Source organism: Rattus rattus, chromosome 6, assembly GCF_011064425.1.
Source record: "Rattus rattus isolate New Zealand chromosome 6, Rrattus_CSIRO_v1, whole genome shotgun sequence".
NCBI classification, from domain to species: Eukaryota; Metazoa; Chordata; class Mammalia; order Rodentia; family Muridae; genus Rattus; species Rattus rattus.
Genome location: NC_046159.1, coordinates 132,402,653 through 132,429,049, shown reverse-complemented (window position 1 = coordinate 132,429,049; position 26,397 = coordinate 132,402,653). Strand labels below are relative to the sequence as shown.

Sequence of the window (26,397 nt, the reverse complement as noted above, 5' to 3'; positions counted from 1 at the left end):
AACTAGCTTTCATACTCCATGCAGAGCATGAAGTCAATATTCAAATTTAGTAATCAGCCATTAACAAACAGAGGGTGAACCTGGGTCACAATATCTGAACCTACTCATCAAACATAACCTCCAAACAAACAGCCAAGTATCATGGGCCAGGTTCATCCCAGCACTTGATGGGAGTGCTTGGTATCATCTAGCATGCTAGCCAAAACTAAAAGCAGGACCCTAATTTGATCAAGTTTTTAAAACTGTTGCCTTCAGAAACAAACCAAGGACAGGAAGCATAAAAGGGTTGTATGCACTCAATGAACTAGAAACTATGGGAAAGTGCAGGAAAATTAAAAAAATTCCCCTCATGAAATGAAGGTCAAAAAAAAAAAAAAAAAAACAAAGAGAAAAGGGATACTCCTAAAGATTGACAAAACTTGAAAGTCTATATATATAAACTATGCTGAGTAATCAAAACAAACCTAGCACAAAAATTCAACTCTGAAGATGTTCTCAATAATGAAAACAGCCACAGTAAAGAAAGCAAAATTGCAGGATTGTGGATTTAGCTCAGTGGTAGAGCGCTTGCCTAGCAAGCACAAGGCCCTGTCTGGTCCCCAGCTCCGAAAAAAAAAAAAAAAAAGCAAAATTGCTGCTATATGGGTCAAAGGGGGAAAAGTTCATTCCAAATAGCCATGGCTATCTCCCGGGAGAGCTGGGGGGAAGCCTCTTTCTTGATTCCAGCACTGGAGCGGCAGAGGCAGAGGCAGAAGCAGGCAGATCTCTGAAAGCTAAAGGCTAGACTGTTCTATACAGTGAGTTCCAGGACAGCCAAGGGTATGTAAAAGGACCCTGACTCAACATAAAGAGGATGGATGGATGGATGGATGGATGGATGGATGGATGGATGGATGGATGGATGGAGTCTACTGCTGTCAACAGATACCAAGACCAAGGCAACTCTTACTAAGGACAACATTTAATTGGGGTTGGCTTACAGGTTCAGAGGTTCATTTCAGTCCATTATCATCAAGGTGGGAGCAGACATGTGGCTGGAGGAGCTGAGAATTCCACCTCTTGTTCCAAAGGCAGCTAGGAGAAGACTGTCTCCCAGGCAGCTAGGATGAGGGTCTTAAAGCCTACACCCACAGTGACACAGTTCCTCCAACAAAGCCACACCTACTCCAACAAGGCCACACCTCTAAATAGTGCCAGTCCCAGGGCCAAGCATATGCAAACCACCACAGAACGGTGTCAGCTCTAGAGTCAAGTGGCCTGTGCTCCAACCATGTGACCCGGAAGAGGATAATCTCTACATCATGAAACTTAACTATTCCGTGCCAGATAAGTTTCCCCATCTGAATAGAGATAATAACAGTAGAGCTTTTGCCTACTGTGTAGATTAAATTACATGGTTTATAGTGCTTACTAAAGCGCCTAGCTGTTCGAGGTGTTCTAATAGTGATATAGCAGGGACTTTCACATAATCTTTCAGGGCCTCAACTTTCGGACCTGCCAAATGACATTAGCGGCACCTTCCCTGCTTCCTGCAAAGTGAATAAAAAGATCAAATAATGGAGCTTGGGTCTTTGCTTACCTTAGTCCCTAAGGTCATCTTGAAAACAAGCCAAGCCAAGTGTCACTTCTCCTCCCTCCAAAAACAACCAGCACTTAGAACAGGGCCGGCAAAGAGTGGGTGCCAGCTACACTTCTGAATGTGGTTTTCAAACTGTTAAGTGCTGTGCCTGTGATCACACCATCACAGCAACACGAGCCCATCTCAGAGGCTTACTCTGGGAGCTGTGGGAAGAATGAAAAGGGAGAAGCCAAGGCAGTGTGGAAGCCACGGTAACTGTATAACTAAGAAGTAATAAGGACCTGGATGGACAGGACACCACACTCCTGGAAAGGACATGGGTTTAACTGACACTCACAAATGCCTGCAGATAGCCTCTCAGGGCTCCCCAGAGGAAACAAGATAGCAGGCAGAAAGTGAGAAACACCAAGATGTGCTCAGTTCTGAATGAAAATGGGCGGCAGTAACAAAACCAAAATTACCGCTCCATGAGTTAAAAAGTTTAGTCCACACTGTCAGGGCTATCTCCTGGGAAAGCAAAGAGAGACAATGGGGGAAGGACTTCCAGGGTTAACAGAAGAACGTCCAGGACTGACACTGACTGGTTATCACGACCATTTATTAATCGAGAGCCAAGTGTTCCTCTAGCCAGAGATAAGAAGAGTGACTCACTTTCTTAGCAAGTAGAAGCTTTCTTCAATCCCCTGGCAACGTTGGCTTTCGTCTAAAGGTCCAACCTTAGGAAAAGGAACTTCTTGGTGGACCATGACAAGTTCTAGCTGAGCAAAGTTTGAAATGTCTCTGAGGTACCCAAGTTGAGTTTTACAGCAAACATCAAATCGTACCGCCTGGAGCTCAGAACCTCAGGCGTGGCCACTCTTCAAAAGACAAAAAACAGGCACTAGAGGGAAGAGAGGCAAAGTCCAAGAGACACCAACCTTCTACCAGATCCAGGCAATCTACTTCACACTCGGGAGAAGTAGAAAGGGTGAGAGGAGACATCAAGTCTGAGAGTTCAACACTATGCCCACAAAGTTGGTAAAACACAAACAGGATCACATGAGGCTAGTGATGAATTACTTTTCTGATGGTGAAATGAGCCAATTCAAGCCAGATTAGACTATATGAAATCCGGGTTTATTGGGAAGGCAAGTTCTCTGGTCCCAAGGAAGGAGGCTAGGGAAGTCACCATGGGAAGGTAAAGAGAGGGGAGAGGAGAAGAGAGAAAAAAAGCATGTGTGCAGAGGGGGTTGGGGGAGAGAGGGAGAGAGGGAGAGAGAGAGAGAAGGAGAGAGAGAGAGAGAGAGAGAGAGAGAGAGAGAGAGAGAGAGAGAGAGAGAGAGAGAGAGAACAAAATGTCTGGATTATATAGGGGGTGCCTCTGGTAAAAAACAAAATCAAAAAAACAGCCAAGTCTCTAGGCTGCAAAGTTCAGGATTAGGATCAGATAAGGACTGAGGGATGCTGGGAGAACCTAGAGGGCAGGTCTGCTTGATAAATAAAATATGCACTTCAGTCCCTTGTGATGTCCCAGGAAACCAAACAGCTAGCACTGAGAACAGAATGAAAACTTAGTTCAACCGTGTGCACAGGAGAGAATGTCAAAACTCAACAGGCAGGAGAGGACAAAAAGCACAGCCCATCCACAGCACCCTTAAATAATCCCCTGAGATGCGCTACGAAGTAATTCCTGGGCTCCGAGGGGGATACTCAAAGCAAAGATCCTAAATTTATACATGATTTTTGACACTGTGTGTTTGATTCTGCAAAACAATGAGTCCAAAGTCCTTGCATCCTTATTAAAGAAAAGGCCTTTAATTACATGGTAATGAGTGCTCCAGATGCATACCATCCAAACTTCCGAGGGACAGGATTTCCTGGGATCTCAGTAAAATGCAGATGCAGATGCACTTCTATCAAGGGCCCAAGGAGAGCATCTGAGGAAATGTGTCTGACTGCGCTCTGAGTGGGCATGACAAAAATTTCAGTAGCAAGGATTCCCAGGTGGGCCACGTGGACAGGCCACTAAAGCAGCCATGTTTCAGCTCTAAGGTGAGTTTCAGTAAAGCTCCTGTATGATTCGGGTACCTGTCCCTTTGTTTATAGTTAGGTAGGCTGTCCAACATGCTCCAATGGGCGGTTTTTTGTTTTTTTTTTTTTTTGATATTCCTATTAAACATCATGATTCCCAAACTGAACTTACATGTTGCATGCCATGGGACTGACCCAGCCATGAATGGTCCCATGTTTTCCATAGGATGATACAGAGTACTCAGAGTTAAATGTCCAAATTCAGTAGCAGAAGCGGGTTCTCCAGCTTTCTAGTCACTGAATAAAGACTGTGGAAGAAGAGCCCTGGTAGCCTCTTCCTACTTACTTAGGAAAGTAAACTCGGGGGCTAGCCAGTCCTCTGCAGAAATGCTAACGTGCTAACAGCTTCTACTCACGAGATGACCGGTATTCAGGATGAACATCTCCCAATCACATCATGTGTAATTCTGATAACTCCTGAAAACGCACCACCCATCTGTTCAAATTGGATTCCCTGACACAGCGTCCTTACGCATGGAGCTGCACGCCTCTTATACAAGAGCTATCTTAGCAAGAACAGTAAGCGTAACACGAAATATCTGACTCTCCCATCAACAGTATCCATGGGTAACGTGCAAACTGTAACCACAGGTCGAAGGAGATCAAGACAAAGTGACCAGCCTAACAAGAGTCACCCAGTAGAGCAGTTTTCCTAGGGTTGAATTTCAACAAAATATCAATTACTGCCAAACGAACTGTGTTGACAACACTAAAAGTCAAAAGAAAACATCAATTCTTTTTTTCTTTGCTCACACAACCACTCGCAAGTTTTCCAAAAGGGAAGGGAGACTGTGAGTGCAATTAAGCATTGCAGAGCAACGAGCAGAAGCATCCGACCGTGCTCCACACAGGCATGGGGGAATCATGGCCTTGGCAGAGGTCTGGGGCTAAAGCACTCATTTAAATGAGTTGGCTGGACCCACAAGAAGAGCCTGGGTGGACAAGTTTTAAGAGCAGGTTTGCTGGGCTGGAGAGATGGCTCAGCGGTTAAGAGCACCCGACTGCTCTTCCATAGGTCCTGAGTTCAATTCCCAGCAACCACATGGTGACTCGCAACCATCTGTAAAGAGATCTGATGCCCTCTTCCGGTGTGTCTGAAGACAGCTACAGTGTACTTATATATAATAAATGAATAAATCTTTAAAAAAAAGTTTTTTTAAAAAAAAAAAAGAGCAGGTTTGCTTAGCTACTGCTAAGTACTCCAACCAGTCCATCTTCTTCCCCACACAGAACCAACCCACAGTTCCAGCAGACCAGAGTCTTCTGTCCTAAAGCCCAACCTAAAACCAAGGACACATGAAGCAGGGGCAAGGGCAAGCAACCAGCAGGATTCGGAAGAGCAAACAGTTCTGCAGGCCCAATCCTTACGGAGAGGGGAAGACAAAAGAAGAAACAGCTCAGCATGGCAGAGCTGGTCACAGGACAAGTGGCCCCAAAAAAGGACGTCAAGGATCCTCTGACATCTCCTAAAAGAACTTAATGTCCAAAAACACAGCATGCCACCTGATTTTCTCAAACCACACCTCCTCACCTACTGTTCTGGCTGGTTTTGTGTCAGCTTGACACCAGCTAGAATCATCAGAGAGGAGGAAGCCTCAGTTGAGGAAATGTCTCCATGGGATCCAACTGTAAGGCATTTTCTCAACTAGCAATCAAGGGAGGAAGATCCCAGCCCATGGTGGTTGCCATCCCTGGGCTGGTGGTCCTGGGTTCTATAAGAAAACAGGCTGAATAAGCCATGTGAAGTGAGCCAGGAAACAGCACCCCTCCATGGCCTCTACATCAGCTCCTGCCTTCAAGTTCCTGCCCTTCTGAGTTCCTGTCCTAACTTCCTTCAGTGGTGAAGTATAAGCCAAATGAACCCTTTCCTCCGCAACCTGCTTTATGGTCATGGTGTTTTGTTACAGCAGTAAAAATCCTAACTAAGACGCCTACCGTCCAATCCTCTACCTGTGGACTAATGCCTGTAAAGCTTCAGGCCCTAAATTAGGGTATACCAGAATCCTCATGGACCAGACCAGGATACAGGAAGGATCTAGAAGTCCAGCTCATTTACTGCAGTGCCCTACCCCACTGGGCACCACCTACTGTGGCCACAGAAAACCACTGACACATTACAAGAATCCAAAGGCACCTCCAAATGATTTGGGTACTAAAATCTAAATTCTCAGGTAATCATAAAACTATGCCCTTGATACCTAAGTAACCAAGAATCACAAGCAAGACTGGATTTTTTGGAAAAAGAATCAAGTGTCCCCACCTGACCCTCTGCTGAGTTAGAACACCGTTCCCTCGCCGTTACGGTCCTGCGGGTCTGACGACTCTCTTTTATTGACCTCAAAGCCAACAGTGAGTCATGAGGCAGATCACTTGAATAGTGGCTGCCAGCCACACCAGATGTCAACCCAGTCCTGAAACAGGGTGGGAGCTTTGTATCAGCAGCTCTCAGAGCTGTCTAGATAATTCCAATGCCTGGGAGCCACTGCCCAAGAACATTCTAAAAAGTGAAGGAGTTCAAGTGAACTGGCATCAGCTGGGACTTCATATCTTCCTCTGGTAGAAGGCAGAATCGAGGACAGGAACAGTAAGACCTTACACTTCACAAATCTCAAGGTCCACCCATCCCTACTGATTTCAAAAATGCTAAAAAGGCAAACATAAAAGGCATCATAGGAACCTGCTCTCTTAAAATCTGTCCTGGCATCCTAACAACAGTTTACTTTATGCAGGATGTGGTGACTAGTGGCTGTAATCACAGAACTGGGAGACTGGGAGAGAGAGGGTTATCAGCTCAAGGTCATCCTAATCTGCTTAGAGTTCAAGGTCAACCTCCACTACCAGAGACCAGGTTTCCAACAATTTCCGGCCTAGCACAAAGATCAGTCGGCTTTATCACTATTCTACCCACAAGCTAGCAGGGGTTCTGCAGATCCACTAGCACAGTTAAAATCCAGGCTGGCTCTCTTATGAGCTGAAAAACTGAAGGATTCACAGACCTAAGATTTCTTTTTCTCCAACTGTACAGTGAAGACTAAAAGCACAAAGCACTGAGTGCTTCGTGTTGTGACAATCATGCTACTACTACTTGTAGAGCACTCAGCAAGGTACCTGGCACGCAGGAAGCACTCTGCAAACAATCCTTAATTAACAGTCTGATTTTCAGGGAGGAGCCTGACTTCTCCTAAGTCCTCACTCACACCTTCAGTTCTAAATCTGCCATTCCAATCCCACCAGGCTGGCTCCCGAGTGTGTTCTTGCCGCATGCTCTGCTGGCCAGGACAAGAACACACTCTGAGGCCAGCATTGGAATGTCAGATTTAGAACTTCCTAGTTAGTAGGTCTTACGTCTCTCGCTGCCCAGTTTAGGGTTTCTTAGTCTTCATCTATTGCAGGGATGGCAGTCCTAATATCGAACTCAAAAGACAGACTCATTAACTGAGTTAAAACCGAAAGGCATTTGGGACTGGAATTTGATATCTAGCAACCACTCCTTATTGTTAGCCATTATTTTTTAAGCACTTGCTATTTCCCAATGTAGCATGTGTTCTCATTATCCAGCTTCTGGTTTGCTCTGTGTGTGTGTGTGTGTGTGTGTGTGTGTGTGTGTGTGTGTGTGTGTGTGTGTGTGTGTGTGTGTGTGTGTGTGTGTGTGTGTGTGTATCTTTCCACACCTCTGAGAAGTGTTCCTTCAGATTAGTAGAAACGGGCTCCTACTCTGGGGTCTCTAGTCTTTTTAGGTTTAGTTGTTTTGAGGCCAAAGTCCAGTCGGTGTTAACATTCTATCACTTGCAACAAGTAGACAGATCCCAGTGTTCAATTCCAGTGGCATGAACTGCCATAGCAACAATGCACCCAAAGACAAGGGAAACATCAGAAGTATAAACTCTGGTCCTCCAGAGAGCACTTTGTTTTTTAATTGCTGCTTGCATTTTATCACCAAATTCCTTTCTTTAATTCCAGGCCAATTCGAACCCAGCAATGTAGTGAATGTCTGGATTTACACATGAGCATCTCTGAGTCTTAGGGCTAACCTTAAAGTGAGCATTCTCTTAAGGTTTCAGTTTCAAGTAGTTTAATTTGATCGTTCTTAATGCATAAAGTTAACCAGTGCCAAAGATGCTTCTGAGAGAATCTCAAACATGCTAATTCAGATCCTTACTTCATGGAGAAAAAAAACCAAGTTACTCTTTTACTACTAGGCAGTGATTTGATGGGAAAGCCAAAATAGGAAGATACAAAAGAAATAAATTATTGCATTTGAGTCACTACAAAGACCCAGGAATTAGGGTGAGATTAGGAAATAGCCATGGCTACAATCTCCCATTAAACATTAGTTTACTATAGCAAAATAATAGGAAACATGGAATTCTCTCCTAACTGTTGGGTTCCCAAGCACATGGGCCAGTTGTGCAATAGTCCACTAGAGTGGGCTTTTCTCTTTCACAAATCCTTGACAGGTAGGTCCATTCTACCCCTAGCTGAGATTTTTCCAGTCTGTCGCTAACTGCCAACATGGCTTACTACACTCCCAAGACAATGCAAGAGGCTCAGACTTTAATTAGCAACTTGACAGAATTAATAGAACTAATTAGAAGCTGGAAGAAGCAAGTGCAACTCAATGGGAGACATTCATTCTTAGACTAGGAAAGATGAACCACAGTACCATCTTCACCTGGGACCTTCTAAGTGTACACTGACTATAGATAGTGTCCTTGATCTCTAATAAGAGACACTACGAGAAATGATCTTACGGAATCCACAGATGTGGATTTGTGGTCCTCCGTGGTTTTTTTTCATCCAGTTCAGATACATCATAAGAAAGTGGTATGGTCATATATGTCTTTAATCTCTGACCTTGGGAAGAAGATGCAATGGGATCTCCATGAGTTCAAGGCTATTCTGATATACATAGCAAACTTCAGATCAGCCAGGGCTACATAGTGAGGCTCAGGTTTTTAAAAAAAAAAAAGAAAGAAAGAAAGAAAAGAATAAAGACACAGAGAGGGGTTGGGGATTTAGCTCAGTGGTAGAGTGCTTGCCTAGCAAGCGCAAGGCCCTGGGTTCGGTCCCCAGCTCCAAAAAAAAAAAAAAAAGAATTCAAAGACACAGAGAGTAACTCATAGTGAACTCTCTCCAAACTGATCGATGTCTTTGCTTTCCATCCAATTCATCTTACTTTCTCCTTGTTTGTTTGTTTGTTTGTTTGTTGTTGTTGTTGTTGTTGTTGTTGAAAACAGGGTTTCTTGGTTTAGCAGCTCTTGTCTGTCCTAGAATTCACTTTATAGATCAGGTTGGCCTCTGCGTCCAATGCTCTGGGATTAAACCTGCGTGCCACAATGCCCAGGTTCACCTTATCTTCCCTTTATGCTGACTTTCTCATCCACTTATAGTTGATTTTGTTATGTCCTATTGGAAGGTAATTGTAAGTCTATAAATGTCAGCCATCAGAACTGAAGAGAGGCGACTGTCAGTGAATAAATAACAAAGAGCACAGGTTTCCAAAGAGTAAAGGTTAAAGGAATGTTTCAGTTTCCTTGGCCCTGGTGATTTGGATAAAAACCAACTGTCCCTAATAGGATGTATCTCAATTGGAAAAAGGCAACTAAAAAATTGAGACTGCTTCCTTACTTGTTACTTTGTATCTGTCAAGTCTTTCACTCTGTTTCTAGGCATAGGTCTCAATTTAGTGCCCACCATTACTTTATCTCCAAATAAAGTAACGTAAATAAAGTAACCAAACTCCTCAGCAGGTAAATGATGAATGGGTATTTACTCCAGAGAACTAATTCATACCAATCCCTGTTTCCTAATACCAGGCAAAGTTAATGCAAAGAAAAATACTATTGGCTTGAACGAAGCTTCAGAGAAAAATGCAAGTGTTGATCCACAGAGACAGACTCAAATACACCCAGTTCTCATCCTGAGGGTTACACTCCAAGTAGTTACAGAGAAAGGCCACTTCAGGCACCCTGTCTAGGAACAAGAAAACAGCGGATTTGGGGAGCCTGGAGAGACTCTAGTCACAGAACAGTATTTAAATATATTTGTCTGCGTACAATTTCCATTGCAAATGTGATTAGTTTGCCTGAATAAATAAGAAATGATGTGTTGGCCATGTTTTCCTCTCCAGGGTTATCACAGAGTTTTGATTAAGGACAAATGTTTGAAATGTTGGGTATATTTAAGTTCACTGCACTTAAAATGATCTAAGAAGTTGTATAGGCTTGATTAAAGGGCTGCCTTCGTGAACTTAAAATTAAAAGCAATAAATTCCAATGACTCGAGTGATTGGGACTGAATATGGTATTCTGCCAGCAAAGTTGAAATGCAGTCCAGAGAGGCTGAAATGGTGTGCAGGTTTGATGCACCGGTGAAAGAGGAAAGGTCAACCTGTCAGAGCTGCCTTCTCCCTGGGTTCGTGAACGATTCACATTACACAGAATTCCTTTTAAGTAGAACTTCACAGGAGTGACAAGCTCCCAGGACAATCTGTTTTGTCATTTTCAAAAAGAAGCCTCTCTGAGGCTCGGAGGCTGGCTTGTAAAGTGTTGTCAGATGGAGAGAGGGAGGGTAAGGATAGGAGAGGGGAGATGGGGGTGGGGAAGGGTCCAGGGCTAGCTATGCACAGGCGCAGGCCAAGTTTCCCAGTTTCCAAAACGGAAGTCAAGGTGACTTCCCTACCAACCGGAGGGCGGAACCCTGGAAACGTAATAGGATCAGGCTTCAGCCCCAGTTGGGGCCCCTGGAAGGAGAAACCCAGGTCAACAACAGTCGGGTCAGAAGCAGGAGAACCCCGAAGTAGCAAAAGGGTTTGTGTGTCCCTGGGCTCTTCCCTGTCCCAGGCTACCTGGCCCTATTCGCGCGCTCTTTCTTGCTGGCAAGGGCTCAGTCCCGCGAGACACCGCTCCGGACCCGGCCAAGTGGGAGTGCCCTGCTAGCAAAGTTTCTGTAGCAAGATCCGGCCGCGGTACCCACGCGGCCACAAGTGCAGTCCCCTGCGCCCTCCACCCCGCAGCTGCAAGGTGGAGCTCCACATCTACTACACTGGCTGGACCCCTCTGGGCTCCAGATTCGCCCCGACCCCCGGTTCTTACCTTGGCGGCCGCCATGCTTCGGCCGGGGTACAGGCAGCTTTGAGACCTGCTCTCTGGTTGGATTGCACTAGGGACCCCGGCGACTCACTTCCCGTCCAGGCAGAGGTGGGGGCGGTGATTCTGCCCGGCAGCGTGCGCGCCTGGCCTGCCTCCCCACGCCCTCCTGGCGCGGGTCATGCGGGAGCCGTCAGCCCATTGGCTGGGCCAGGGCAGGGCCTCCGGGGCGCGCGTGATCTGAAGGCCTCTGCCCTGTAGCCAGGGAGGGCCTCAGTATGGGAGCTACTGAGGGACCAGGACATGTGACACAAACTGTGCTGTCCAGCTTTAGTAGTCATTGTTGTGGATACCCCGGGCCCAGGGAGAAATGCAAGCCACTGTACAGAAGACTGGTGACCTGCTGAGGAAAGCTGCTTCTGGGGCCAGGGGCTGGCTAGGCCTGTGCCCATGAGATAGCCAAGTAAGAGTGGTTAACACACAACACCTGAAAGTTAACACACATACTCTCACACATGCATACCTAGTTGGAGGAGGTTCTTGCCAGGTTCACCTTGGTTTTTGCTTCAAGATGGACCCCATTTTAATGCCATCATGAATCCCTAAAGTATTCACTAACAGAAGTGAAGATAACAAACAGGTATCTCACCTACTTTGTAATGATAAATTCTTGAATATGGTACAGAACTCTATATAAGGATCAAAGAGGTCAAGGCCTTAAAGAGGTGACAAACCTTAATAAAACCTACAGGCTATAGCTTGTTCCCAGGACACCATAAGAACAATAAAAACAGGAAAAGATCTTAGAGAATACTCCTAAGGTAAGAATGTCAGTCCAGTGCATAGATAACAAGAGATGCCGCAGCCATACAGAATGAGAGGAGACAGGAGATCCTGGGGAACCCAAGGGTTTGGTCAGAGAAGGCAACCTAAATGTAGGGACTGCTGGAGGAACTCTGGGTGACAGGAAAGATCTGTGTTGTGGAGATTCTGGGTACCCAGCAGAGGACAGAAACCACCTGAGGGCTTTTAAAGGCTAGAGGCAACGTATGTAAATTCCAGTGTAGTTGGGGTTCCACTCAGTTACCAGATTGTATCCCAGGTTCACACTTAGAAACTAAATCAGGAGTGTAATATAATCAAGTCCTCAGGGCTCTGCCCTAAAGTATGCAAATGCCTTCGTAAAGAGGGGCTTGTAATCCTTACATTCCCAGTACCAGGAAAGTGAGAGCAGGTGGTCAAGGGTTCCAGGCCACCCTAATCTGTATAAGGAGGCATGTCAAAAAAAGAAAGAAAAGAAAGGGACTCATAGTAATAAGCTTACTCTCACTGTCTTCTGTCATGTGACAAGGTAGCTTTCCTCTCTCAGGAAGATATAGTACTCAGGGGACCATCTTGGAAACACAGAGACAAAACCTTGACTTGTTGCAACTTTGATCTTGGAGTTCTCGGCCAAGGTGACAACTAAAAAGAGTAAGTTTTTATCCTCACTCTCGGGTACTGTGTGGTAGCAACATGAACCAGGCTGACAAAATGGTATGATGTGTCCAGTGGGTCAGCACTGAACCATCAGAATAGTCAAACAAGATGAGTTAGCGAGAACGACTCTGTCTCGTGTATGAAAAGCCCGAGAAAGAAGCGTTTGCCTTCCCAAGGGCTCAGGGTGCTTCCCCATCGCAGGGGCCACTGAGCACCTCATTTTTCTCTAACTGTGCTTCTGGAATCTGAGCCCTTTGCTGTCTATAATCTCCCTGTCTCTCATTTAGAAAGTCATGGTGACAAACATCTGTGAACTCATTCCAGCATTTGGATGGTTGAAACCGAAGGATGTAGAGCTCAAGGCTGCCTGGGATACATAATGAGATCTTACCTCCAACAAACAGACATGGAACAGACAGAGACCACTCAGAGAATGCACGCTATCTCACCGTCTCCAATCACATTTCTGAACTGTCCGTCATAAAAAGGAATATTATCAATAGGCCCTAAGATGTAGACATCTTTTAACCCACTAAGCATATCATACTGTAAAAATAGATTGTATTTATTTACTTAATGAAAAATGTTTCCATTTCCATTTAAAAATCATTCTCACTTAATCTTTACAATGACATAAGTGACTTGTGGCATTTGTCCCCTCCCTATCCCCAGAACTCTTTCCCCACCACCATCATTTAAAAGTAGCTGGCAAGGTTGAACTGTGAGCACAAGATTCCTAATCCCAGTGTCTCAGATTGGACCATTATTTGGAAACTGAAGATACAATCAGTTGAGACGAGGTCACACTAGAGTAAGGAGGACCTTAATGTGACAGGACTGGAGTTCTTAAAAGGAGACACAGGTCAGGCATAATGGTTCATGCTTTTAATCCCTGCACTCTGCAGGCAGAAGCAAGCTTAATCTATACCTCAAGTCCCAGCCAGCCAGGACCAGGTGACGCAAATAACAAACAACAAAGAAGACACAGAAACACTCCGTAGATATTCCAGTATGACAGGAGTAGAGATTAGAGTGATGGAGCTACAAGCAAAGAGGCAGGAAGAATCTACACCCACCATCTTGCTAGGCTCCAGGGCCTAGCAAGGAATAGGAAAGAACCCTCCCCATGTCTAAGAAACAACCCCACTGATTCCTCCGTTTAAGACTTTGCATCCACCAGAAATATGAAAGAACAAATTTTGGTTGTTTGAAGCCATACACCTTGCGGTATTTCATTCTGACAGCCTCGGAAACTAATACAGGTCTCCTAACCACCTGTGCTTTATAGCACATTTTGCCAAATTGCTGGCTGGGCAAGCAGCCAATCCAAACGTTGGGGAACGCTCACTGACTTAAAAGCACATACTATGAGCATGAGCCCAAGTTCAGAAAAGGGACTGACGTGGCCGGGTCTGAGATTTCACTGTTTCCAGTGCACCTAGGCCTTGCAAGTGCCCTTTACCCATGTAATGATCTGATTTGTTTTGCTCAGTTAATAACAAACAAGCAAACAGAGGTCTCCCCCCAGTACTGCCAGCATGCCAGAGAGGATTGCTAGAAAGGATATTCAGTCAGAGTGCAGGCCGTGCACACCAGCTACAGGAGGTTTTAGCTAGATGACTACAGACTGTAAGGTGGACTGTATTTATGACAGAATAAAGGAAGCATCATAAGAATGAGATGCTTCCAGCTGTTTATATCTGGGACTGGGGCCACTTGAGGACACAGCAGAGGGTTGCACGTGCCTTCCCTAAGAGTGGCCGAAAGAGAGGTCAAAAATAACCTGTTCTTAATAGACACAAATGAGAAAACTGTGTCGACATTTTTAGCGTTAAGAGGGGAGGGGAACGAGGACATGAGTCAGGAAGGAAGGAAGCACAAGACGCCTTGGGAAAGTGTGACTAAAAACAAGTCCCCCAAATTTTATTATACTCTGTGAACAAGGCTGTCTTGATTTCTTGGGTTTCTCGAGGCAAGGGTTCTCTATGTGTTCCTGGCTGGCCTGGAACTCTTTTACTGAATTCTTTTTTTTTTTTTTTTTTTTCCGGAACTGGGGACCGAACCCAGGGCCTTGCGCTTTATAGGCAAGCGCTCTACCACTGAGCTAAGTCCCCAACCCCTGGCCTGGAACTCTACAAGGAACTTTGCCTGTCCCTACTGGGACTAATGGTGTTTGCCACCATGCCAGGCTTGAACAAGACTGTCAAAGCACATCTCTATAAAACAGCAAGGCTCCTGCCTTCTGGACGTCTTTCGAGTGAATCCACTCTTAATAACACTTGTAGAGTCCACTCACATTCCTTGCGTCACCTTGCCTGTGCCTCAGACCACATCTTCGTACAACTTTAAGACCAGCAGCCTAGGGTCCAGGTCCATCTCATCTTTGGCATCTCTCTCTTCCGCATTTGAGGATGCTTATACTACATTGTGATCCCCCAGATAATCTAGGAGAGCCTCCCCCAGCAACAACGTCACTAACTTATATTAGTCTGCTAAAGCTGCCCTAAGAAAACAGCACAGCTGGTTGTAGGAGTGCATACCTTTAAAGCTAGCACTCGAGAGGCAGAAGCTGTGACTTCAAGGCAGACCTCGTCTACAGCGACATAGTGAGTTCCAGGCTCACCAGGGCTATACAGTAAGACTCTGTGAAGGAGGAAACAGAGAGAGGGCAGGGGAAAGGGAAGGAGGGAGGGAGAGAGGGAGGGAAGGAAAACACTAGCGGCTTGGGGCCTTTAAACATCAGCAATTTATTTTCTTACGATTCTTAAATCAAGCAGTTGGTGGAGTTGGTTCCTTCTGGAACTTCACATCTTGACTACTGAGAGTCACCTTCTCCTTACGTCTTCCCTCTGTGTGTTTGTCCTGTTCTTTTTCATGTAAGGTCACTAGTCCTATTGGATGACTACTAAATGCATCTGAATTCATTATAAACCAATGACTCCTTTTAAAGAATAAAGTTCAGTCTCCTTCCAAATGTCAAGTCAGAGCATCAAGACAGGAAGAGAGGGCGGGATGTTCGGTCTGTGACAACTGGCAAATTTAATTCCACCTACTCCCTTAATTCTCTTGAGTGTGAAGTGTTTTCACCAAGTCGTGGACTTTTCAGAAGCACTAGTTCTTTTGTGTTTGTTTGTTTGTTTGTTTGGGTTGTTTCTTTGTGTGTTTGTTTTGGTATTTGTTTTTTTGTTTTCAGTTTTGTTTTGTTTTGTTTTGTTTTGTTTTTCTCTCTGTAGCCCTGCAGTTCTAGAACTCACTCTGTAGAGCAGACTGGCCTCAAACTCAGAGATCCACCTGCCTCTGCCTCCCAAGTGCTGGGATTAAAGGCATGCGTCACCACTGTCGGGCTAGTTCTTAGCATACATTAAACAGTAGCTCTAGCCATAGTCCCATATACTCCCAGTAAAGCAAAGATGACCACTCAAGGTAATTACATCAAAACCCCTTAATTGAGTCCAGTTTAAACCAAATACCCTTGGACTTGCACCAAACCAAAGTCTATGGTTATGAATTCAGCTGAGCTCCTCTGGGGCTAGCAATGCCACTCGGTGTAAAGGCAAATCCAGTTTAGGTCATCCTGGTACCCCAGAGCACTCAGAGACAAGTATCAGAATCGGCAGGTTTTGGCAGCCCATCATCTGACTAGCAAGAAGTGACAGCCATATGTGATACTCACAGTTGGCACCCCGCCCTGTGACCACCTTGCTTTGGAGCGTGTCTTTGAAGAAGAGTTGGTGTTCCTAAAGAATTTCTGAAACTCTTTACCAAGAGCGCCATGTGTTTTAATTAATTAGATGCCGGGTGAGACAGTCTTACCCAAGGAAGTTTTTGTTTGAAGAAGAAAAACTTTATTTCACCAGGTGGCCAATCCTATGGAGACAGGAAAGCAAACCTCAAATCTTCCTCCTAACACGGGTTTAGCAGAGATTTATGGGATAAAGTAGGAGGGTGGTCTGAGGCATGGAGATCATGAGGAGAGGTAAGGAAGAACTACTGTCTTTTGATTTGTAGAGCCGGGGTCTAAAGGCGGTATTCGTTTTGCAAGGTTCTCACAAGTATAAATCAGATGTATATAAATCACTTGGCGTAGGGGGGAAATATTAACAGCAATACTGATATTAGACAAGAGAAAGTCAGAACAGCCTCTGAGCCACCTCTAAGCCTAACCTGTCATTATTTGGCTACGCAGATGGAGACCATGTATGCCTAAGGCTTGCTTGCTATCTCAAGGATCTTCAAAGGCAGGGAAACCTGGGGGTGGGAAGGTATAAAGGAAGTAGGCAACGTAGAAATTGGTGTGTGTGTGTGTGTGTGTGTGTGTGTGTGTGTGTGTGTGTGTGTGTGTGTGTGTGTACTAAAGATCTGATTCCAGCCACACACATGTAATCACTTGCTCTACCTCTGAGCTACATAACCCCCATCCCCAAATCTTTACATGCTGGAAACTAGCAGTCAGGGCATGCAGGGAGCATGAAAGCACTTAAGTGTTTAAGAACAGCCTGTTAGTGTTCACTCTAGATTTCCATTTTGAAGATACGGAAGCAGACGTTCCCTGTCTGAACTTGCCAGGTGGATACAGCGATGACTCCAGCCTCGGGGCCACCAGCTTTGGCAGCAGGCTAGCTTATTCTCTCCTTCTGCTGCCTACGTCTGTGAGGAATCTGTTTGTTGCTGGCAACAGGCACGGAGCTCATTCTCTTTAGTCTGCAGTGCAGCTAAGATCTTTAAACAGCCAAAGGTGGGCTGACAACAGAGCCAGACACGAAGAGAAACAAGGAAATCTAAATTCTGGGTCATTGCCATAAACCTGTTCCTCATGGGGCTTGACCACCTTGTACAGCTTTCCCATCCACTCCCCAGGATGCTCTGTTTCTCTACTCCAAGCTAATTGCAGCCTCGGGGCTTGCTGGCCTCTGCCTGGATTTCTTTTCTTTTTTTTTTTTTTTTTATTAACTTGAGTATTTCTTATATACATTTCGAGTGTTATTCCCTTTCCCGGTTTCCGGGCAAACATCCCCTTCCCTCCCCCCTTCCTTATGGGTGTTCCCCCACCCACCCTCCCCCATTGCCGCCCTCCCCCGACAGTCTAGTTCACTGGGGTTCAGTCTTAGCAGGACCCAGGGCTTCCCCTTCCACTGGTGCTCTTACTAGGATATTCATTGCTACCTATGAGGTCAGAGTCCAGGGTCAGTCCATGTATAGTCTTTAGGTAGTGGCTTAGTCCCTGGAAGCTCTGGTTGCTTGGCATTGTTGTACATATGGGGTCTCGAGCCCTTCAAGCTCTTCCAGTTCTTTCTCTGATTCCTTCAACGGGGGTCCTATTCTCAGTTCAGTGGTTTGCTGCTGGCATTCACCTCTGTATTTGCTGTATTCTGGTTGTGTCTCTCAGGATCGATCTACATCCGGCTCCTGTCGGTCTGCACTTCTTTGCTTCATCCATCTTGTCTAATTGGATGGCTGTATATGTATGTCTGCCTGGATTTCTATTAGCCGCTCTCCCAGGTGTTCTCTGTTTCTGTCTCTGTCTCTGTCTCTGTCTCTGTCTCTCTCTCTCTCTCTCTCTCTCTCTCTCTCTTTCTCTCTCATTTTTGGCAGTAGGCTGCTACCTTTCTTTGTCTCTGAAGCCCTGCTTTACCTACTTTAAGACATATAACAGTATTTCTGACTTTGCTTTTTTTTAGCTTCACTATCAGAAGATGATATCGAAGAGCAAAACTGAGGTTTGATGGGAAAGAAGAATGGCCTATTCCTGGGGTGTAGATCCTGAGATGTTCTCTCAGTAAATGACCTGTGGTCAACAGTGACTTAAGACTAGGCATAATTGACCTAGATTAAAACGCACTCTAACCCTCGCCCTGCCGTCCTTTTATCACTCAGTTTCTCCACTGATGACCTAAGTTGGGTTGAGTTTTGTGAGACACAATCAAATACTAACATCCTAACTTTTCTTCCCGAATTTGCCTAGACAAACAGGCCCTCGAATGCCTGATGGGAACTTGACTGGAAAGGCAAAGACTCATCAGAGTAAGAAGAGTGGCGGCCCCTGGGCTTAAGCTATGAACCAGGTCTATTCATAAGGAACCAGATTAGTTTCTTTTTCTGTTGCCAAGATAAAACGCCATGGCTAAAAGCAACTTAGGAGGAAAGAATTTATTCCAGCTCACAGTTATAGAAAATTGAGAATCAATCATGGTGGGAGGTGGCAGGAATCTGAGAGTTCACATCTTGAACTAAAAGCACAGAGAGGGGAAACTGGAAGTGGGATGAGACTTTTATCTCAAACTCTACGCTCAGTGTTGTGCTTCCTCCACCAAGGCCTCCCCTACTGTCTTCGTTATGGTCCTATTACTGAGAAGAGACACCATGACCATGGCAACATTTGTAAAGGAAAACACTTACTTGGGCCTGGCTTACGGTTTCAGAGGTTAAGTTATCATGGAGGGGAAATGTGAGAGTGTGCAGGCAGGTTTGGGAGCTGAGAGAGAGTTCAACATCTTTCCTCACAGGCGACAGAAGGAAACAGTATGTCACACTGGGCAGAAAGAAACAGTACATCACACTGGACATAGCTTGAGTATAAGAAACCTCCAAACCTTGTCCCTACAGTGAAACACTTTCTCCAACAAGGCCACACCTCCTAGTATCCTCACTCCCTTATGGCCAAGCATTCAAACACAGGAGTCTATGGAGGCCGTTCCTATTCAAACCACCACATTTGCTAAACCTCCCAAAACAACATTATCAGCTGAGAGCCAACTGTTCAAATATTTAAGCCTATCAAGAAAGTATTGTCACTCAACCATTACAGGGACAGACTCCTTGATCTCCAGTTACCCTAGCTGTATCCTAGGTCAGATAGGTGACTTTGTGTTCTGTATAACAGAGTATAGAAGTTCCTTACCTACCTGTTTGTCACTCACTAACTATAACAATAGTTTGCCCCTGAAACCTAATTCAGAATAGTTTCCTAGTAGAGCCAGTCCCAAAATACAAGGATTTTGTATTTTTAGAAGCCCTAAACTATGTGATCATAATGATTTAGACGCTAAAATGTCCCACACAGGCTTATGTTTCTAATGCTTGTTCCTTAGGTGGTGACCGTTTTTTTAGAGGGTTGTGGGAGTTTTAGGAGCTGGGACCTAGTTGACAGAAGTAACTGAACTGGGCCAGTCCCTAGTTTGGCTTCCTGATCGGGCACAATATGAACACCCACTGTGATATGCCCCCACCTAGGCGTGCACCACTGCCACATGCTGAGGTTGACAGAAATATCTGAAACTGGGAGCACAAGCAAGCCTACCTTCCCTCCAGACACTTGGTCACAATAACATGGAAAAAGTAATTCAGAGGAGATGGGAGAAAACAGACCTAGATTCTCCTGGTCTGTAACTCAGATCACTGAGCACTTAAAGAATAGTAATGAGATCTGAGGTGTGCTGAGAAGGTGAAATAAACACTGAATTCCCATGATTTTGTGTGGAAAGAATATTCATCAAATATTCATTAAAGTAACTTTTACACTGATTGCTTTTGAAATAACAATGTTTGTTTTAAATATGTGGTTCAAGTGAAATACATTTTGAACTTCGTTCCACCTGTTTCTTTAAATTTTCGTTTTTGTTAGAAATTTTTAATGTCTCTAAAGTATTGGCCCTTTGTATAATATTATTCTATCTCGTGTGTGTGTGTGCGTGTGTGTGTGTGTGTGTAGGGGTGATTCATAGAGGTGCTACAGATCTCTGAGTGGATCAAAAATGTCCCAGTTTGGACTTGATTGTACTATACGTCAGCAAGCTTAAAACGTCCCGGTATAGGAAGAAACTACCTGGAATTGCCAGAGGTAAAATTCTAAGGATTTTCCAGTTACATGACTTCGCACAAAGCCAGGTGTGGTGAATTAGGTTCTAGAGCCAGAATAGAGTAGGAGGAGGCTGAGAAATAGGATCAGACGACACAATCCTACGCAGCCCTGTGCAGACCGTGTGGCACAATCCTCCTCCTGCTCACACACGGGGAAAGGAGTTACAAATGAAGAAAAAAAAAAGATAAAATGAGCAGAGTATGCAGAAGACTGAGCCTTCTAAGCTAGTGTAGACAGAATAGGAGTTTTAATTTAATTCTGATTATTGGAATTTTGAAAATATAGAAGACAAGTCAAAAGAAAAGTGAGGCCGGGGCTGGGAAGGTGGTTCAGTGGGTAAAGCACTTGCCTTGTCAGTATTAGGATCTGAGTTGGAACACCTAACATCCACATAGCCCAGCCTGGTACCTGCGGCTGTTACCTCTGCCCTGAGCAGGAATGGGGTCCACACAGGAGGATACCTGCCGCACTTCCTGGCCAGCCACTTTAGCCAGTTGGTGAACTCAAGACAAACCAATGGGAGGTTCTGCCTCCAAAACTAAGGTGGGGAGTGGTGGAGAAAGGCACTCCACATTAATGTCAACTTCTGGTCTCCACAGTGTACACATAGACAAGAGCAACTGCACACACATGTGCAAACACACATATATACCACACGCATGCAAATTTTAAAAAGGAGGGAAATAAAGAGCATTGTGAGTCCCTTAACACTGTTATAACTATTTGAATATTTTAGTCACTGTGGAAAGTTGAAAAGGAATTCAGTAAAGTTAGCCCTTGTTTGGGTTATTTTGTTTTTCTTTTGCTTTGCTTTCTCTTGTTTTAACGAAGGATGTCAGTTCAGAAAAATACGCATGTATTTTTTTCATTTTTTTCCTATTATTATAACAGGTACTATAGTATTGTTTAATTATCCATGGATTGTTTAGAATCTGGTTTGGCTACCTGGCTATCAACAGCACTTTCATAAATATATTTTTGACTGGCTATATATAGATTTATTCTCTTTATCGCAAATCTCCCTTAAGAAAGAACAGAATCATAAAGATATATTTTTAAGCTAGAAAAGATTAAAACTTGAAGCAAATTCATAAGAAATTGCCTATATATGATGAAGTCTGACTTTGAGGGATATGAAAAGCCTGAGGTTTTTATCTTACCAGCAACCTATCAAGCCTCTGGATGCTGACAGAAGCCAGGAGAATCCTGGTTTGGAGACAAAGGACAGGTTAATACTAAAGCAATGTTGACATCGATAGCAAGAAAATGACCTTTGGCCTCCAAGCCTCAGGTCCACAGGACGGCATCAGAAAAGCTGGATGATGCCTTTCATTTGCCATGGGTAGCAATGGAAAAGAGATAGTTAACTAACTCCTGTGTGTTAATGCCGCTGTGCATCTGGGAGCTTCAGAACCCATTTGTACGGCAGATGTCTGACCGTCAGTGCTTTAGCAAGACATCCGTGGATCCACAGAGAATTATCTGTTAATACAAATATTAAATGAGGAGCTTCTGCTATATTTTCTTTATCACCCTTTCTTCATGTCCAAATCGAGGTCTGCGTGGGGCTGGCATAGTCTATCAACTTTCTTTCCACATCCCTTTACCACAGAGCTTCATGCATAATCTACAGAGAAGCCCAGACAGAGGTCCTTCTGTGGTGGAGCTGTTTGTTCCTGTGTGGGCTGTGTCAGATCTCCTTCCCTGAGCACAGTCAGGGCACTCTGCCAGCAAGATTGCAAATGTGCACAGAAAGTGAGGGACTCACTCTGTCCCTGCTGAGGCTGAAATGGAAGCCCAACCTGGAATTCCCGTTTGCTTCCTACATCAGTGTCACCCACTGGATATGGCTGAAGTGTTCCTAGTGACCCAAACTTCTAAAAAGAGATCTTCCCGAGAAGGAGAAGATGTTACGCTCCAAGAGAGATGTCATTCTAACGTCGGCATGAATAAGTTATGCAAAGCTTTCACGACTGGAAAAGACATAATCACCATTCATGTATAACAGATTTGTTTATTCTGTAAAGATTCATTTCAGTTGATTAATTATCAGTATCTGCTGGGGGGGCTAAGAAGGCTGCTCTGATGAGGGAATTATTGAAGTACATGTTTAGAATATTTATCACAGAGCATGTATTGGATAAACAGCACATTTATCATATTCTTTCTGTGTGGGGTCTTTCTTCCCCAGAACACGGGTCATGCATTCGGTAGTCCCACCCAATACATTCCGCATTTTGTGGCGGAATTATATATATAAATATAGATATATACATATAGATAGATATAGACATAGATATAAAATTATATATAATTTTATATATTTTATTATATATATATATAGTTTGTAATATATATTACAAACATTCCCAAAATCAAATTAAATGTGATGTTTTGATTCTTTAGTCTCCCATAACCTTAGGAAAACTACTCCAAAATAGAAAGCAAATGGCCCCCTCTGATCATAATAATCTTTGAACTATCCTGAATAATATCAATACTGCTCAAAGACAAGTGATAAGGTGTGCAAATTAGCATTAGATATTAAACTAGCGTGACAACGTGGGTAGATTTAAAATGAAATATTAAACTCAATAGTCCTCAGCAATCTCTATGTAATGATCTTCAAGTGAAACTTGTGCCTTCTACCTAGTGAACTTGATAATAATAACTACCGCTTACCAATTCCTCACCACATCCCTTCTCAGTGGAGTGCTTTACATAAGCTTTTTTTTATTCCATTTTCACAATGGCCTTGATGTTGGTATTATCACATCCTGACTGTAGGGTCAGAAAACGAGGCATAAAAGGACTACTGCACTATGTCATACCACTGGGCTCTATCACTTCTCCATGCCAGGGCTCTCAACGCTATAGTTCTTAGGCCACCAGACCATGGACTGGGAGTTACAAGGCCTAGGCTGTTATCTCAGCTCTAGTAATGCTATCCATATGATATCTTTATTCTTTTTAGGGACCGGCTTTCCCATACCTTCATCTCCTTCTCCAGTGGCTCCAATATATAATGTCCAAACCTTAGGTCATTCCTTATCTCTCTCTTGATCTTCAGACTCATACTATTTGAGTATTTATTTGCCTTCTGCTCATTCACCTTCTAATGTGTCTATCTCAATAAATGGTTGGTTCCACCAACCTTCTCCCTTGTGTACCTCTTCTTCCCATGTCATCAGGGTTCGGGCATGGTCATGTTTTGAGGAGGAGTTCTACTCGGGAGTCTCTCAGCCTTTTTCCTCATGCTCTGCCATAGTCTGCTTCACTCCATTCTCTGCTTTGAACCCAAAGTCTTGGAAAACACATATCATATCCTGTACCACTCTGCCCAGAATCTTCCCATAGTTCCTTTTGGCCTCAGGTTTTGACATTGCTTGGTAGCTCCACTTAAGACTCGCTTTGGCCTACTTTCTTCTCTGTAATTCTTCTTAGTCAATCTAAACTAATTTCTGTTTCTTACTCTTGCTCTCTCCTCTCTCTCCTCCATCCCATTCACATTTTTTATTTTGACCTGGGTTACAACCTTCCTATCTGTCTCAGTTTATGTTTTACCCCTGTAAACAGACACCATGACCACGGCAACTCTTATAAGAACAACATTTAATTGGGGCTGGCTTACAGGTTCAGAGGTTCAGTTCATTATCAAGGTGGGAACATGGCAGCATCCAGATAGGCACAGTGCAGGAGAAGCTGAGAGTTCTACATCTTCATCTGAAAATTGCTAGCAAAATACTGACTTCCAGGCAGCTAGGACTAGGGTATCAAAGGTCACGCCCACAGGGACACACCTATTCCAACAAGGTCACATCTCCTAATAGTGTCACTCCCCGGCCCAAGCATATTCAAATCATCCTATTATCTTACTTTTCCATTTCTATTTCTACTTAGCTTTTGAGTCATTAACCTTGGGTGAGAATTCTGACTTCCCTAGTGACTGCCTTTGCTAAGCATGCTCTCATTGCTGCCTGTTTCCCCTCTGTGATAGCGTGAAGACTAAAATCAGGGACCTGGGCCTTGGATATTCTGCCAGGAAACAACATGATCTACTGTTCCCCAACATGTCACAATTTTCATTTATAGAGTGCAAATTATGAGCAACACCTGCCCTGCTTTAACCTTAGAAAATTTGGAGAGTGCCTTAAAATGTTTAAGAAAACACTTTAAAAATACAAACTATTTTTAATATTTAATTTATCCCTACTCCTAATTTGAAGACAGAGATAAAAATAGAATTGAATTAAAGGTGGCTGATACCTAGTTACATCAAAATCACTTTATAATACTGTTTGAAATAAATTATAAATAGGGATACACTCAGAGATGTATTACTTTGAAATTCTTCCGATGACTCAGAGAACAGAAAAATTTGGGTGGTGACTTAAGCCACTTTTTTTTCTGATCTGAAAGATTACAGCCTTCATGAGTCAGACTAGAGGACAATGTGGGTAATTTCTTTGGTCAGATTAATCCTACAGACCAATGAAGCATATTCTAGAAAGAAGTCTATCAAGAGCAGTGATATAATGACAATTGACCAATCCAGCAAGCAGGTCATATTTAACTTGTGAAGGTCAAAAACTAGTTACCAGGAAGCAAACCTTCACAGAAAATGATTCATAATGGAGGAAGGAGAACTCAGCCACTTTGGCTTTAAAAATAGACTGTAGTCACAAATGGGCAAGAAGAAAGGGCCCTCATGCCGAGTGTAAGGGATGAGCAGTGTATATGTAACAGTTCCCAAGACAGATCCTTTGGGGACTGACAAAGAATTACACTGAACTAGCTCCCTTTTGCAAACTAACATATCCAGATTGAGATTTTAACATTGTTTTATTGAGTGTTTGATAAGTGTATCTGAGAAGGAACAAAGTGCCTTGAAGCTGGTTTGGAAATAAGAGTGTTTTATATTAAGCATCAAGGTACTTACCTGCAATAAAAATAAGAAATTGAGAATCGGATATATAGACGCTTCCTTGAGAAATGGAAGATGTAACTCACTAGTGGAGCGTTCACCCAGTATATGCCAAAGGCCCGAGATTAACACAAGGATAAGTGAATAAACAAATAAATGCTTATTTGAATAATTATTTCAATCCAAAATATGATTTTCAAAGTTCATAGAGATTGTAAGACAAGAAATTCTCTTACTTAGTTTTGCATCCTTAGAACTTCATATACAACTGGGAACAATAATAATATATGCAGAAATAAAAGTTTTCTGACAATATTGCTCAAAAAAGACATAATTGTTTATATGTAGATAGGATTATATACATATGTACATGTGAACACACACTGTGGAATGGAATAGTTTTCTGTCTCATTAAAAGGATAGTGTGGCCCTTAAATCTCTGGAGAGGCTTGAGATATATCTTCCTTGTAGAGCTCTACCCCGATAACTGGAAGGTTCTGGGCTCAGTGTCCAGTACTGCAGCGAAAAAAATAATCTTTAAAGCAGATTTCAGTTACTTAGGTACATTCTCTTAATCGTCAAAGACGATCAAAGATAAGAGGAAATATCTTAAATGTCATTATAACCGCCACTGAGTGGTGCTGAATTATTAAACGATGTAGCAAGAAGGTCACCTAGACTTGGAGACTCACCCAATTATTGATTTCCTTTCTATTAAAGTGTAGGCTTATTGTAAAGACTATTAGCCAACTAGTATTCTGTGTTGTGTAATTTAGATTGTAAGTTCAAGAAACAAGCTAAGAGCTTTAAAAGTTTCCTGACTTGGTTGTGTTCTCAGCTGCAATTGGGTCTTTCATTTCTTTCGATGACTCTCTCCAACTTCCTGTTTTGAGCCACCTGGTCCTGGGCTAGTGTGGTGGCTCATTTGGACTTCACAGTTAACTGTTCTCTGTGCCTCCATTGCTGACTGAGTCTTAGGCCAGTGTCTAGGTAACTCTCAGGAGTCCTTGTTAGATTTTCATCAGTGACAAACATCAGGACAGAAATAGCAAAGGGAGAATTTAGTTCTTGTTCATGGGTTTCAAAGATAACAGTGGGTTCCTTCTGTTTGGGCCTAATGCAAGGTACAACCCTCAGGTAGCAGGTAAGGCTGCTCACAGCACTGTGGCCAGGAGGCCTGGAGAGGATTCTTCTGGGGAACTCTTTCTTCCTTTGCTCTGTGTGAGCACACAACTCTCAGATGGTGCTGTCTGTATCCGGGATAAGCCTTTCACTAGTTTAGCATCTCAGATAAACCCTCATACATACTCTTTGACATACATACATGCTTGACTAACCTTCTGGCTGGCTGTCAATCTAATCAATTGCCAATCAACATTATCATCATTTTTGTCCTTTA

General features: G+C 43.7%; 1 protein-coding gene across 1 annotated transcript in view; it reads right to left on the bottom strand.

Annotated features, from left to right (window-relative positions):
* The window catches only part of Slc25a13 (solute carrier family 25 member 13), a 180,864-nt gene extending 169,962 nt beyond the window's left edge, over positions 1–10,902 (bottom strand). The window contains exon 1 of the mRNA XM_032906962.1: positions 10,744–10,902. Coding sequence (XP_032762853.1) covers positions 10,744–10,758 — 15 coding nt within the window. The 5' untranslated portion in view covers positions 10,759–10,902. The remainder of the gene's footprint in view (positions 1–10,743) is intronic.
* Positions 10,903–26,397: the final 15,495 nt, after the last annotated feature.